Source organism: Mytilus californianus, unplaced genomic scaffold (assembly GCF_021869535.1).
Source record: "Mytilus californianus isolate M0D057914Y unplaced genomic scaffold, xbMytCali1.0.p SCAF_2, whole genome shotgun sequence".
NCBI classification, from domain to species: Eukaryota; Metazoa; Mollusca; class Bivalvia; order Mytilida; family Mytilidae; genus Mytilus; species Mytilus californianus.
Genome location: NW_026262668.1, coordinates 24,875,436 through 24,892,156, shown reverse-complemented (window position 1 = coordinate 24,892,156; position 16,721 = coordinate 24,875,436). Strand labels below are relative to the sequence as shown.

At 32.2% G+C, this 16,721-nt stretch overlaps 1 protein-coding gene across 1 annotated transcript; it reads right to left on the bottom strand.

The window, feature by feature from the left end:
- Positions 1–1,716: 1,716 nt before the first annotated feature.
- On the bottom strand, positions 1,717–3,656 carry LOC127728925 (serine/arginine repetitive matrix protein 2-like). Its single transcript, XM_052236506.1, has 2 exons — positions 3,651–3,656; positions 1,717–2,721 (listed from the first exon to the last, which is right to left on the bottom strand). Exons 1-2 carry the CDS (start codon positions 3,654–3,656, stop codon positions 1,717–1,719), a joined length of 1,011 nt encoding a protein of 336 aa, XP_052092466.1.
- Positions 3,657–16,721: the final 13,065 nt, after the last annotated feature.

Here is a 16,721-nt window from a genome sequence, read left to right as displayed (position 1 = left end):
TCACTGTTACATTAAATATCGCATAAGAAGATTTCGTCAAAGTATATCAATTCCAATGGTCCTCTCAGCCCTCCGGAGTACCAGAGATCACCGCCGGTTTTTTGTGGGTTTCTTGTATTGTTCAGACTTTAGGTTTTTCTAATGTAATGTTTCGTAGACTGTCGTTTGTCTTTCGTCGTTTTTCATTTTTTTGCCATGATTTTGTCGGTCTCTCTTTGACTTTTGAATTTTGATTTTCCTTTTGGTATCTTTTGTCTATTTTCTAAGTGTTTATTGAACAACTTACAAAGAAAAACGGCAAAAACATAATCAAGGTCGAGCCTTTCGTTTCGTAATTAATAAATATAGTAAATATTTGGCAATAAAAAGCAATGTATAATGAGTATCATTTTCAATTTTTGTACATTTTCATGTAAAAAAGATCAAAAATGGCCATAGATTTCCGAATGCAAAGATTAGATTTAATTGCACAATTTATAGATAGTGAACTTAAACCAGCATCAAAATAAAAAGTAAAAAATATTGACCAACGTTACTGATGAAAACAATCTGACTATCCAGCTAAAATGTCTTCTTTTCTGACGTAGTATTAATGTATTTCTAATCAACATGTTACTATTCAGATAGGATTAACAGTATCCAGATTCAATGTTGTTCATATTTCAATTAAAATGTTCACGAAAATAAACACATGTTGATGATTGTATATTTTTTTACTAAAACAGGATGAAGCGTGATGACAAAATAAACTAGAACAGACACGTGAATGATTTCAGGTGACACGGTAGTATTTACATTCCGGAATTTAGGTTGCTCTTTTGTGTACCCTACTTAAGCCAATGTATCTGAACAGTGTGATTGGACAAAAAATTCAGTATCTACTGAACATACTTTTCCAAACTGAGGAATGAATCAGGTGTAGAAAAATATGAAATAATTTTACATGCAGGTGAAAATGATTTTTTGAAATTTTTTTGAAATTTTGTATTCACTGCATGATAAAAGACCTAAAAGCACTAGTGGCCTTAGGTTTCTAAAAATAGCAAAAAAAGTAAACGGTCATCATACATATTCAAATTAATTTCTGAATATAATATTGAAAGTTCTTCAGTTAACTGTATATGTAGAATTTTGGGCAGCGTTAGAAAGTGGGGAAAATTCTAAAAAGGCTACCATTATCCCTATATATATATATGGGCCAGGAAATACTACCGTGCCACCTTCAATAGCTGTGTTTACTTTTTTTATACTTATATCACATCAATTCATCAATGTAGTAGGTCTAGGAGCTTTGGGTTTTGACTTTATCGGTATTAATATTCTTTTTTCATTTAATAGTTAAATGCAAATAAATACATATTTTGAGCCAGCTATAAACACGCATGATCCTACGTATTGTCGATGCTATTATTTTGGCACTGAACAAGGTCATACATTTAGTATTACGTTTTTGCATACCATACTTTACAGAAGAAACTGGTGAATATTTTAATCTGAGCAGCTATTTATTAGCATGGTCTTACCCTAGTTTTCAGTACCTACTAGTACTCTTTAATCGGCATTTTGTAGTCTTTTGTATTCTTGTTAGTTTTTGGTTTTGCTTAGTAACGACTGATTTTTACAAGTTGTGCTAACGGTGTACTTTGGTATTTTGCTAACTACCGAACTGTTGAGTAAAGTCATTTTCAACTAGTATTACAGCTATATCAGTGTACTCTATATTTTGTTCAGTGCCGCAGTTGTCCTTGGTTGCCGTCTACAGATACTTGTAGTTGTTAATGTTCTTGTCCTTGGTTGTCGTCTACAGTTACTTGTAGTTGTAAATGTTCTTTTCCTTGGTTGCCGTCTACAGATACTTGTAGTTGTTAATGTTCTTGTCCTTGGTTGTCGTCTACAGTTACTTGTAGTTGTTAATGTTCTTGTCCTTGGTTGTCGTCTACAGTTACTTGTAGTTGTTAATGTTCTTGTCCTTGGTTGTCGTCTACAGTTACTTGTAGTTGTTAATGTTCTTGTCCTTGGTTGTCGTCTACAGTTACTTGTAGTTGTTAATGTTCTTGTCCTTGGTTGTCGTCTACAGTTACTTGTAGTTGTTAATGTTCTTGTCCTTGGTTGTCGTCTACAGTTACTTGTAGTTGTTAATGTTCTTGTCCTTGGTTGCCGTCTACAGTTACTTGTAGTTGTTAAGATTCTTGTTCTTGGTTGCCGTCTACAGTTACTTGTAGTTGTTAATGTTCTTTTCCTTGGTTGCCGTCTACAGTTACTTAAAGTTGTTAATGTTCTTGTTCTTGGTTGCCGTCTACAGTTACTTGTAGTTGTTAATGTTCTTTTCCTTGGTTGCCGTCTACGGTTACTTGTAGTTGTTAATGTTCTTGTCCTTGGTTGCCGTCTACGGTTACTTGTAGTTGTTAATGTTCTTGTCCTTGGTTGCCGTCTACAGTTACTTGTAGTTGTTAATGTTCTTGTTCTTGGTTGCCGTCTACAGTTACTTGTAGTTGTTAATGTTCTTTTCCTTGGTTGCCGTCTACGGTTACTTGTAGTTGTTAATGTTCTTGTCCTTGGTTGCCGTCTACGGTTACTTGTAGTTGTTAATGTTCTTGTCCTTGGTTGCCGTCTACGGTTACTTGTAGTTGTTAATGTTCTTGTTCTTGGTTGCCGTCTACGGTTACTTGTAGTTGTTAATGTTCTTGTCCTTTGATCTTTTGGGGAATAAACCAAACTAAGCTAAAATGTTGTCGATCTAAACGTCTAGAATTTTGATGATATTGTCTTTCCAAAAGTCCTTAATTATCAACTTTGCCTGAGTGATTGCAATGCAGTCATTTCTTTTGTAATTCAATACTTGTTATTTTTTGTTATATAAAATTTTGAACTGAGTGATTCGTTGTTCCATCATTCATCGCATAAGAAGATTCCATCAAAGTATATCAATTACAGTCGCCTGCTAACCCTTCCGAATTACCAGAGATCCCCCTCCCGTTTTTTTTTTGTGGGTTTAACGTTTGTTGATGTGGTTCATAAGTGTTTCTCGTTTCTCGTTTTTTATATAGATTAGACCGTTGGTTTTCCCGTTTGAATGGTTTTACACTAGTAATCTTTTGGAGCCCTTTATAGCTTACTGTTCGGTGTGAGCCAAGGCTCCGTGTTGAAGACCGTACTGTGACCTATAATGGTTTACTTTTATAAATTTTGACTTGGATGGAGAGTTGTCTCATTGGCACTCATACCACATCTTCTTATATCTATTTAATGTGTTGTTTTGTCTTTAGGTTTTAATGTAATGTTTTGTTTTGTTGACTCGCACTATTCTACTACTTTCAGTGAAGCGTGAAATCGGAGTCAAACTCCCATTTAGCATAACATTTAGATTATTATACTTAACATTTAAATACCTGATGTTGATTGGTTAATACGAGGGAGACATTTTACTCTATCCCGTGGTTCAGCGGATAACAATTTTGTGAATGTCACCGTCTCGTGCAGACCAATGAAAAATCGATAATTTAAAAGAAGATGAATTGAATATACATCACAATGTTCCAGTTCTACGTTTTGGCAGCAGGTATTTCTCCTAGAATACCAAGATTAAAAAATACATCTTGCTTCACTTTTGTTACTTTTTTAATGAATGTAACGTTGTTACGTACATGTACTTTCATTTTTTAAATTTAAAAGGCAATATTCTAATGACAGAAATTCAGTATAATAAATTAAATAACACATAGCTGAGAAGGGGGTAGAGCAGATTATTATCCCTCGAAAAATCATTGTCAACAGTCAAGCTGGCTTCGCCTCGGTTGAAAATGTTTCTCGGGGTAACAATCAGCCCTATCATTCTCTCAGCTATGCGTTATTGCTTCGCACCACGGTGCGGAGCTATTAGTTTCAGTCTATAAACACACTATCTTGAAATAATTACTTATACTCATATATAGATTCTGATTGGTTGCTTTATTATGCGGCTGAGATACAGCAACAGCTATTGGCTTAAATGAGATAAAGAATTACAGACTTTTCTCGTCTCAGGATGAGACATCAAATGCCGGAAAATTAACTAAATAAATTCATTAATTCATGTTCGTTTTATTATGCATATATTGCACACTGAAATTCAATATTGAAATATCAATTATTAATACGTGTTTATTTGCTTTGTTAATCTGCAATATGCACGATTTGTTTTGCTAAACAACGTTCCAATACAATGTTTACAAAAATTCATTATCTGTATTTTATAACTTCTGCCAACCTAGACACAACTCCAGAGTCGTGTCCATCTGTAAATGTTTTAATTTTCAACAAGTAAAGTGAACAAAACTTTAAAAGCATGGGTGTATAACGCACACTCATAAAGTAGAACAACATCATTTTCACTGAAACTAAATATTTATTGCTGTTTACAATTATATGTTATTGCTTCGCATTGCAAGCTTTATGGTAAATCGATAAAAGTGTGTCAGAAATCATATCTGATATTCTTCCTCAGTCATAAGTAACCATCCATCATTACCGGACTGAACACAGAAATAACACGACGGATGTCGTAAACGGTGAGAATGCTTACCCTTCCGGAGCACCTGATTTCACTTCCGGTTTTTAGTGGAGTTAGTGTTGTTTCTTATTTATTTTAACTGTTGTAAATATCTTTTGGTTGTACAAGTCTTTGTTTACTCCTTGGTTTTGATTGTTATTGTCTTCACCACTCGAAATCGTGTTACTCTTAATCAACATACCTAAACATTCATATATATCTAAATATATTATATACATTTTTTTGTACATAACTAGAAATCAAAATCGCAAGTCAATGACCAGCTGAAAGAACTAGAAAACCACACTCCACGAAAACACATTGACAACTAAACACTGAACAGCCAGTTTAAAATTTCAGAAAAGTTCATCTTAATATATATATGCAAAAATTGATATTCCAAGTCTAAGTCATCCATTTTATATCAATCAATATCTAAAAATACGACATTTCCAATACTAAATCAACAACCACATGCACACATATTACCTTAAATTAGGATAGAGTGAAGCAGTCCACAGCTTTTTAGAAAGCTCAAACTTGTTTGTATTATGTTTATATCATATGTACATTTGTATTAAGTTTCAAGTTGATGTGATCAGAACTTAATGGTTAACTATCTCGACCAAAAAATATAATCCAATATGGGACAGACGAACGGACGGACGCACAGACCGGAATCTAGAATACACCTCTACTTTTGTATTAGGAATAAAAATATATAATTTACCGCTACTTATTTTCGAGAAATATTATACTCTTATTTGCATTATAACCTTTTCCGGTATTTTTAATGTTTGTTTAAAACACGAACCCCATTATTTGATTTTTTATATATCTAATTTAACTTGAAAAGTGAGAAAAAAAACATTGTACCAACAAGTCTGCTTTATTTCAACATCGCCTTGAAACTAGACAATCAAAATCTCAGAAAATTATTCAAATCTGCCATCAACTCCAAATTCGTCAATTGGAAAAAGATAGTAACAAAGAAAACAATGGAAAAATAAAAAAAAAGTTGGATTTGAAACCAAACTGCATTCCATATAAATTGATATGAAATTGTATCCATGTTTCAGTTGTACATTTGTTGAAATTATACACGAAATTCGCAGTTTTACCCATTATTTAATTAATATTTGCATATTTGTCAGTGCGGATTTTATTAATAATTTCCCTCGTGTAAATTTTATTACCTTAATGCCATTTTATTAGTTTTCAATTAAGACCGTAATGAGCTTGACACAGCCAACTTTGTATTATATCCTATGCTCTGAGTAGGGAATAGTTGTTTCAATCACGTGACAGTGCGTAACGTGAAACCTGCTGTGCAATTTAAAACTGCACTTTCAGTCTTGTAAACAAGTTCTTCGGAAAGAGATTTCCGCTTTTGTTTGTGAACCATGGATGATTTTATTCCATAAAACAGTTATTTTGATAGCTTCTCTGGTTGGGTACACTCTTTTGTCTCCGGCGAAAAATCAGTACATTACGCTTTATTTGACCTTTGTAACATTAACAAATAAACTTTGTTTTCTAAGGTCATATAACTATGTTCAAAGAGAATCTGTCAATTATTAATTTGTTAATGAAAAATGTATTTTTGTAAAGTTTTAGAATGAGGCTATATCGAGTATAATTAAGGAACTGCAATAAAAATAGGATTGTCATTTATAAGCCGAAGTTTTGATATGTGCGTAAGACTAATCAAAGATCTACATTCAGTAAATTTATTGCATTAAACTTTATTGCCTTTAACTCGAAAAGAAGATCTAATATTAGTATTAACTAGCTACCATAACGGATCATAACGAATAAATGACAACAAAGAACATATCATGTAAAATAAAAGATTAATTATCTTTCATCCAATTCCGAAGTTTAAATCTAATAACAGACCTTAACTTTTAAAATAGAAAGTAATATGTATATATAGAAATTAAGTCATGTATATATAGTACACCATATGTGCCTGTAAAATATTTACGCCTCTGGCGGAAAAGTACGATCATACTAATGAACAATTCGGCATGAATTGGAAGCATATTTACCGATAAGGACAAACAAAGTGGTCTGATCTCAATTTTAAGCTGATGAGGAGTTAAGCTTTACTCAACGTAGAGACTGAAGAAGTGCCGAAAGGACTGTAAATGGAATATCAGAAAGACTGAGACAACACGCAGGGCAATCTAGTAATACTTAACCACAAAACATATTCACTAGTAAATAAAACTATACTTTAAATTTATGAGGCGCCGTTTTACTATTTATTACCTATTTTCTGATATCAAAAAATGATTTTCTGATATCAAAAATTCTATTTTTTGATATCAGAAAATCGTTTTCTTGATATCAAGAAATAAAGAATATTTTCTGATATCAAAAATTCGAATTCCTGATATCAAAAATTCATTTTTTGATATCAGGAAATAGATTTTTTGATATCAGAAATTCGAATTTTTGATATCAGAAAATATTTTTGATTTTTTTATATCAAGAAATAGATTTTGTGATATCAAAAAATGATTTTGTGATATCAAGAATTCGAATTCCTGATATCAAAAAATGATTTTTTGATATCAGAAAATAAGAAATAAAAGAATGATGGCTCCCTGTGTGTCATTTGAAACATTCAGGCTCACCAATGAGGCCAACCATCAGGAAATATCTGAAATAATGTTTTCGGTAGACCAATTGTTTTATAGTGTGGAGTACCACTATACACGGTATTGGTCATTATATTGATGACACATTGTGTCCCTTGTTACAAAAACAAAATGCTTATACACTTCAAGTTTTATAAACATGAATAAGACTTCAAAGTCTCCGGAAAACTGCTATTTAATAACAATATTTGAAAAAAATATTTACATTTATCTTCAGTTTGATCAAACTTATTACGAAATTCAGGACACATGCACTTAAAGACAATATATGGAAGATTTTTTTTAAATTATTCCTAAATAAAACATATTTACTCTCTTGTGTCGTACAATCCGAATTGGCGGGATATGTCGACCTAAGAATTTACTACATACTGGAAAATGTTTTCAAGATTTAGATACGATTGCTCGATAATATATTCAGGTTCAACTGGCGATATACACGATCTTTTCACCTTATATATCTAATACAATGCATAAACAAGTCTAAATTGAAAACAACGTTCAAACCTATGATTGCGTTGGATAAAAATCGCAATTTGTATACCGGTGCATGCAAAACAAATTTCTTGGTAGAGGGGTCTAAATACAGCACAAACAACATTTTCTAAAAGATCAAAAAAGTGAAAAAGTATATTTTAACAAAACGCATTTGACTAACAGGTCGAACAACGGATGTTCTTAAACCCTGCTGACTGCCATTGGCGATTGCCAAATAAACGGATCACAAGATGTAACAAAATTGATCTATATTATTAATTTAATACCAAACAGAAAACAATAAACTTGCGGAAAAGATGGTATACCGCAAACATGAGGTGCAAAAATTTGTACACCATATCCGGATTTCGACAATTAATGTCTCTTCAGTGATGTTAGGAATCGAAACGGTATTTGGAAGACCATATAATTTACCTCAATTTAGGATAGACTCTTGAATTTTGAAGAGTCGAAATATATACCCTACTAAATTGTACTTACCACTTTTCTCAAAATGAAGTGAAAATTTCTTGACAATCCTTTCAATATAAAGACAAACTTTTCCAAAATGAAGGTATTTTAGAGATAAAAACGTACATCCAACCTACTAAAACGTTTCATTACTTCACAGAAAAAGCTCATATGCATTTAAAAGGTTTATGGAAGACGCGGTTCATAAGAAATACTAGCAGTCTCGTAAAAAGACGAAATAGACAAATCTTTTGAAAATACAAGACATGCATTTTTTTTATGTTGTTGTTGGCTTTGAACTAGTTGTCGCTATCACATCTGTAATTTGCGTCTTTTTGTTGTTGTTACCCTGCCACGTTTGTTCGTACACTATGTTGTAATGTTGCGGGATTAGACATGTTTTGTGAGATCTCAACCCTCCCCCTATACCTCTAGCCAATGTAGAATAAAGAAAAACATAGCAATACACACAGTAAAACTCAGTTTAAAAGAAGTCCGAGTCCGATGTCAGAATAGGTAACAAAAGAAACTAAGCAAAATGACAATGAAACATAAATTAACAAAGGACTACTAGCAGTTACTAACATGCCAGCTCCAGACCTCAATTAAACTGATTGAAAGATTATGTCTTCATCATAAGAAAATCAAGTACAATCCCTCCCGTTAGGAGTTTAGTATCATACCATCATAAAATATATGAGAAGTACATAAACCGTATCATGCCAACAACTGGTTTTAGAATAAATGTGTTTATTTCCGATGCAAAGACCCTATGAGTGAATCAATATTAATACCAAAATATGCAATCATTAATGACTAATTGACAACAGTATCGTAACTACCGGTATATCCTTTCCGAATAAGTCTGTTTAAAGGTTTGGTTAGATTTTGAGGTGAATGCCGACATTTTTGTGCTTTGTAAAGAATATTTCCATAAAATATTGGATGTGAAATAACTGAACGTTACGAAGTCTGCTTGTTGATTTATATTTACGAATGATGTCTGCCATATTTGTTTTACGTAAATTGTTTTGTTATAAATCATATAGGCCTTTAGCTTTCTAAATTGAGTTGTTTTTTTTCTTTTTCATATTGGGGCCTTTTATAGGCGACTATATGGTATGGGGTTTTCTCATTGTTGAAGGGCGTACGGTTCCTTATAATTGCTTACATCAACTTCATTTGTACTTTGGTGGCTAGTTGTCTCATGGGCTATCATACCACATCTCCTTATTTTCAAACTTAACAGAACTAACTTACTTACTAAATCCTCAACATAAACAACGGGGAAAAAATATAAAAACAAGATGAACAAAACACTGGGGCTTGATATTTGCAAAAACCTGACTGCACAAATCTGTTTCATAGGAAACCAATGATTTCTTATAAAAGAAGCGAGAACTTACAATTGTTGACTATAAACCTTAAAATAATAAATATGTGAAACACAAAAAACACAAAACTTCTTATATTAAGACTGATGAAGCCGAACTCTGATATATGCTTTCGTATATACTACACGACCGAAACACCAGACTTAATGTAATGGCTCATTGGTGAACGTTGATGCTTTTATTGACACACAGGGAGCGATCGTTGATATTTTTGCTATTTTCTGATATCAAAAAATCATTTTTTGATATCAGGAATTCGAATTTTTGATATCAAAAAATCATTTTTTGATATCAGAAAATGTATTTCTTGATATCAAAATATCGTCAGTAATATTTGATATCAGAAAATCTATTTTTTGATATCAGAAAATGGATTTCTTGATATCAAAAAATGATTTTTTGATATCAAAAAATCGAATTTCTGATATCAAGAAATAACGATTATTTTCTGATATCAAGAAATCGAATTCTTGATATCAAAAAAGGCAATTTTTGATATCAAAAAATTGAATTCCTGATATCAAGAAATATTTTTTGATATCAAGAAATATTTTCTGATATCAAAAAATCATTTTTTGATATCAGGAATTCAATTTTTTGATATCAAGAAATATTTTTTGATATCAGAAAATAAGGAATAAATAGTAAAACGGCGCCTCATATAAATTGGCGAAACACTTCGGATGGTTTCGGCTGCATTTATCATTTGAACTTAGAAACTGTAGTGTCAAACCTCCTACTTTTATCAACTGTTTTTGATCCCAGTCTTCTTCCTGTATACATTTATCAGGTATTCAGCTGTATCGACAATCAAATAAAATCATAAATTAAAGGTAATGCAGTATAATATAAACAGTTTAAAACAATTAAGTTTAATACAAAGGCCTGTTTTAACCGATTGCTTTCCATTTAGAGGTGTCTAACTGGCAGTAAAAAGATTTTTAATTTGCAAGTGATATATACATTTTTGCTATAACGTTGGATTAAATCAATTTTTCGCGTATAGCATTTTTTGTGAGGGAACTTATTTTTTTACCAGGAAAAACGTTTCATTAAGTATAATCCTATTGTTCACGTTGTATTTGTAAGGGAATTAACTTATTTTTTTAAGGTAGCACAATACAAAGATTTTTTCACCCCCAATCAGACAACTTTGAAATGATGTAATTTCTTTCATCCAGCTTTAAATTTTATAAATGAGGTACCAAAAGAAAGAAGAAAGATTAATCTTTCAAATGGTAAAACGTCAATTTGACATAATTATTACATAATTATTATGTAATTAGTTGCTATATTGAGATGTCCACACTTGAATGAAAATAGCTTCTTTGTTATTCATAGCATCCCAATTTCGGGCAAAATATTTTATAGATTCTTGTATAACACAGTTCAATTTCAGCAATTCTAAATATATAGAGAAAATGCACACCCTATGCATCAAAAACCAGATCTGGCGGGAGATGTTATATCATTATTGACCTTGTTGTAAGTCAGTTGCTACTGATATGGTCAAAACTCCGCCCACCATGATAAACCTTTACTACTAATGATCTCAGAAGTTTAATTACACATTGCATTTACTTTTTTTCAATATGGATTTTATTTATTTAGTACATAACATAATATATTTTGTTTTTTGATTGTTACAAAAAGTAAGTTATGCATGTGTACACAAAATGATCAGTTGGTCAGTTTAGGGGATCCTTATGGGGGATTTTTCGAATTGTAATTATATACAAGGACAATATGGTGTTTTACACAAAGTAGATTTTGTTCAATTTTGCAGTTTGAAAATGAAATATTTAATTTGTATTTTCTTTTAAAAAGAATTCACATCTAAACATTCTCCCCCAAGAAATTCCAGTACATTAATTGTTATACAATTACATTTGTTTAATTTCTGTACATTTACATTTTGATTCCCTCTATATCTCCAATTTTTTACTTTGTTTTTTTTTCTCCTGGCAGCTCCATTAATGAAATGTATTTTTATTTGGAATTCATTATCTTCATTTTTCCATTAATCCCTAATCCACCTCTTTTTCGTAACTGTTATTTGTATTGCTGGTCAGTGGTCATAAAGCTATCAAATGATTCTATTGATTTACCACAAAGTACTGCCCACATGTTCTTATCTTGTATCAGTCAGACACGTGCATTTGTTTATAAAACTAATTATCATCAAAACTCATTAACAGTTCAAGATATGTAAATGATTTTTTCTTCTGTGGTTTTGGAATATTAAGAAATAACAAAAACAGCTGAAAATGAAATTTTGATAAAATTTAGTTGCTTTTGTATTGTGCTACTTTAATAGCAAAAACGTTTCATTAAGTGTAATCCAATTTTTCGCGTAGTATTTGTTAGGGAATTTATGTATTACCATGCAGGAACTACGTGACATTAAGAGTAATAAAAATATACTTTGAAAATGTCAAAACTGCAATTCAATGGTTGCTTCGCATCACGGTGCGGAGCTATTAGTTTCAGTCGATATACACGCCATCTTGAAATAATTACTAATCACATATAGATTCTGATTGGTTGCTTTATGATGCGGCTGAGATACAGCAACAGCTATTGGCTTAAATGAGATAAAGAATTACAAACGTTTCTCGTCTCAGGATAAGACATCAAATGCCGGAAAATTAACTATGTGTATGTCAGTTTCGATCAACTGTCATTAATTCATGTTCGTTTTATTATGCATATATTGCACACTGAAATTCAATATTGAAATATCAATTATTAATACGTGTTTATTTGCTTTGTTAATCTGCAATATGCACGATTTGTTTTGCTAAACAATGTTCCTATATAAAAATGCATTATCTGTATTTTATAACTTCTGCCAATCTAGGCACACCTCCAGAGAGGCACACCTCCAGAAAACTAATTCAACAACCACATGCACACATATTACCTTAAATTAGGATAGAGCGAATCAGTTCACAGCTTTTTAGAAAGCTCAAACTTGTACTGTTTAGAATGACGATAAAAGTAGTTTTTAAACTTACTTAAATGTAATAATAGTCTATATAGTCTGTTATTTTAATTGTGTCTTTCGACCTTCCTGTGGATAGACCTTTTAACTTTGTTCTAATAAGTTTAATCTTTTACTTCCGCCACTTTTTTTTCATAAACGTCGATAAGATATTAGGTAAAGGATATTAAACAGTTATTACGCTTTTGAAACCCACCCTTTTTTTATTTTAGTAGTTATGTCCCCTAGACTGTTTTTGCTGTAATCGCTTCTCCTGAGAATCCATAAAGGATAATGATAAAACGACATTCTCCAAAATGTTCGTTACTTCTTCATGATGATCTGCATGTATACTTGTGAGCGAAAGCGATTCGGTTACATGTGATAAGAGTTATTTTCATTTTTGATTCTGGCATAATGGTACACATCAGCGTAACTCATATATTGCAATAGTCAAGTTGATTCAAGTTTTGACTTTACTACAGTTGTTGAACAAACGTGTTTTGTTTTTTTGTTATTTATTTTTTATTTTTTTGGAGGGGGGGTTGGGGGGAGGTACAATTTCGTTATTCACTGTTTGAAACACGACTAAATTTTGTCTTTTCTTTTTTTATAGAAATTCAGTGCACAAGAGAAAAAGTAAAAATAACAAAAATACCGAACTCCAAGGAAAATTCTACACGGAAAGTCCCTTATCAAATGGCAAAATCAGAAGCTCAAACACATCAAACGAATGGAAAACAACTGTCATATTCCTGACTTGGTACAGGCATTTCCTTGTGAAGAAAATGGTGTATTAAACCTGCTTTTATAGCTAGCTAATACTCTCACTTGTATGACAGTCGCATAAAATTCCATTATATTGGCAACAATGTGTGAACAAAACAAACAGACATTAAAGACATCTATAGACAAAGAACATAAGCAAAAATAAAAGACAAGAATGCAAAAAATTACCATAGCACAATAACACAATGGCGGAATGTATAAGTACCGAGCTACGCCAAAAGGATACTGTTAAAATGGACTAAACAGTAAAGGTTAATAATTTACAAAGACAAATAAAAGAACACTATAACATGTAATTAAGATGATAAACAACGTCAGTACCTAAAATCTATACTTCAAGGCCATCATGTATCATTTATGAAGTTGATAGTTGGTATCTTCCAATAAACTTTTTTAGGAAAAGGAAGAGGCGTTCTTTGACATAACCCTGGTTCATCAACGTTCTGCCCAGACATTGGTGACGTTTTATAAAGTCTGAGTAGCAGCAGCAAACTCTTGAATACCGAATAAAGTGGGAAATGTATATCCCATATGCAGGTGAAGTTGAAACCGGTATATTGTTACTAAGGTGGGGGAAATTGATAATGTCAAAATTAAAATCGTCTCGTTTGCCATAGATTCTAGTACTGAGATGACCGCTTATGTCAAATTCGAGGTATAAGTCTAAAAATGAGGCGGAGGAAGCCGTGTCTGTTGTTTGTCTAATTTCTAGTTCTGGAGGATATATTAATGGAATCCAATCAGAAAAGTTTAGATTGTTAATGGAAAGAACATCATCAATATATCTGAATATGAATTTAAATGATCTGGCTTCTTTGATCTTCTTGTTTTTGACAAGTGTCTGAAAGAACTCCGACTCATATGAAAATAAGAAGAGGTCGGCAAGGAAAGGTGCACAGTTCGTTCCCATAGGAATGCCGAAAGTATGTCGTGGCTACCTTTTTGTCTCTCATTGAGTTTAAAAAAATATCATAACGTAATTAAAATAACATCCTGCAGATGTCCATAATACATTAATCGCCACAAATGTTGTCTTGCTTTTAGTAAATGTTACAAGTTCAATAAACTATTAAATTTTGTCAGTTAAAGACACAAATAATAGCAGAATTCATATCAATTTTTAATATTTTCCAATGGTTTGATTGATTTTGTTAACTCTATAGTAAATGTGATCATTCTTTGATTCGTGCAAACTCCGACACCTTACACCTATAAACATGATATATATTATCCTTATTTGTTTTTAAAGACAGGAGATATATGTACAGCAGAAAGGCAAGAACATCTGACCATATGTTTGTTTTTAAATGTATTTTTGAACAATACTGTAATTCTAAGGATGGGAGAGTGTTTGCTTGCTTTATTGATTTTTATAAAGCCTTTGATAAAGTAATGCATACAGGAATGAGAATTAAGCTGTTAGAGAGAATAACTGAATTCTTTCAAACCACGCTTGGTGTCAAACAAGGAGATAACTTGAGTCCTAACTTGTTCAAAATATTTATAAATAGCCTTCCAGATTATCTTACACAAACCAGCGATCCAATTATGCTGGATGGTAAACTCATTCAATGCCTTATGTATGCTGATGACATTGTAAATTTTACCTAACTCAGCAGAAGGACTACAAGAGAAATTAAATAAGTTTCATGATTTTTGCAATGATTGGTGCTTAAATATAAATACTAAGAAAACTAAGGTGTTGATATTCAACAAGGCGGGCAGACATATATCACTCAGAAATTTATTTTTAACATAGATGGGCTGGAGTGTGTATCTTATAATAAATATTTGGGTATCCAGTTTAATGCCTCATGTTCTTTTTCATATGCTCAGAATGATTTATACCAAAGAGCCTTAAAAGCGTACTTCAAACTATGTAATGATTTTTTAGTGCATAATCCTACTGTTAAAATGCATGTTTTTGACCATACAATAAAGCCCATACTTTTAAATGGGTGTGGAATTGTGAGATATTTTAATTCCTTTACTGCACGTTTAAAAAAGAAACCACATCGGTGGATACAAATAGTTATCAAAGGTACCAGGCTCAGTACTGTCAAGTTTTCATGAAGCAAATGCGTCAGATTTGGCCAAAATTGTAAAGATCAAAGAGAAAAAACAATAGATCAAAGGAAAATGCCGCCAAATATGCATGAAAATGCGTGAGTCTCACGTGAGACTTGGCAGCCCTGTAGGCTTATAATTTAATACGCCAGACGCGCGTTTCGTCTACATAAGACTCATCAGTGACGCTCAGATCAAAACATTTATATAGCCAAACAAGTACAAAGTTGAAGAGCATTGAGGACCCAAAATTCCAAAAGGTTACTCTAGAATATTTTGTGAAAAAGTACATATTAAATTCTGCAAGTATATTTTAGGTGTTCATAGAAAAAGTCAAAATCATGCAGTTTTGTCTGAATTAGGACGTTTTCCACTGCATTATGATATAGTCAAACATGTTTTAGTATATTGGCATCGTTTAGAAAATATTGGTTCCTCATTTCCCTTGTTAAAAGTTGCATATGATTGTTCTAGAAAGCTATTTGAAACAAGAAAGCCCTCTTGGTATGAATCAATTAATGTTTTAAAGGAAAAAATGGCAGGTATAGAAAACCATATACCAGCAAAATATTCAACATTTAAATTACACCCTGGTCAGATTGTTAAGGAATACTATACTGCATTGTGGAAAAAACAGCTACATATATATAAAGATGGTAAACTACAAACTTATGTTACATTCAAGTGTAATTTTGGTTTTGAAAATTATTTGTCAATAATGCGACTTTTTGAGCAAAGGAAATGTATTACTAGATTAAGAATATCTACTCACAAATTGCAAATTGAATCTTACAGATACCAAGGTACTCTTCATCTTCGCTAGCCAAGGGTTACGATCCACTTCCCTCATCTCCACCCTTGGCAGATTAAGCCAACATTTGTGATAACAATGTTGCGCCATCTATCGGTAGATTAAAGTCACACCCATTCCGAATACATTATTCTTGACCAATGGTAGCACTTGAACTCTTCAATTTGGAGGTAAAAACACGGTAGCGTCTAGATTCTACACACTTGGTAAAGCAGGAAACGAAAATATACGTTGACATTCATGCATTTGTGCAAGAAACATACACAGGAACTTCTATTAATTGATTAAAAACATTCAAATTGTCACTAAATATAGTCGTATGTTCAGGGATGTAAAGACTTGTTGCACAATAAGCACGTGGCAATTGTTTACATACACTTTCTACATTTACACGTGATCATGTATAGGCGCTTTTTGATTGGATGCAGCGAGTTTCGACTGCAACCAATGAAAATCATTACCTTGTGTCTCCGAAATTCTATCTCAATCCGCCAAGGGTGGAGAGGAGGGAAGTGGATCGTAACCCTTGGCTAGT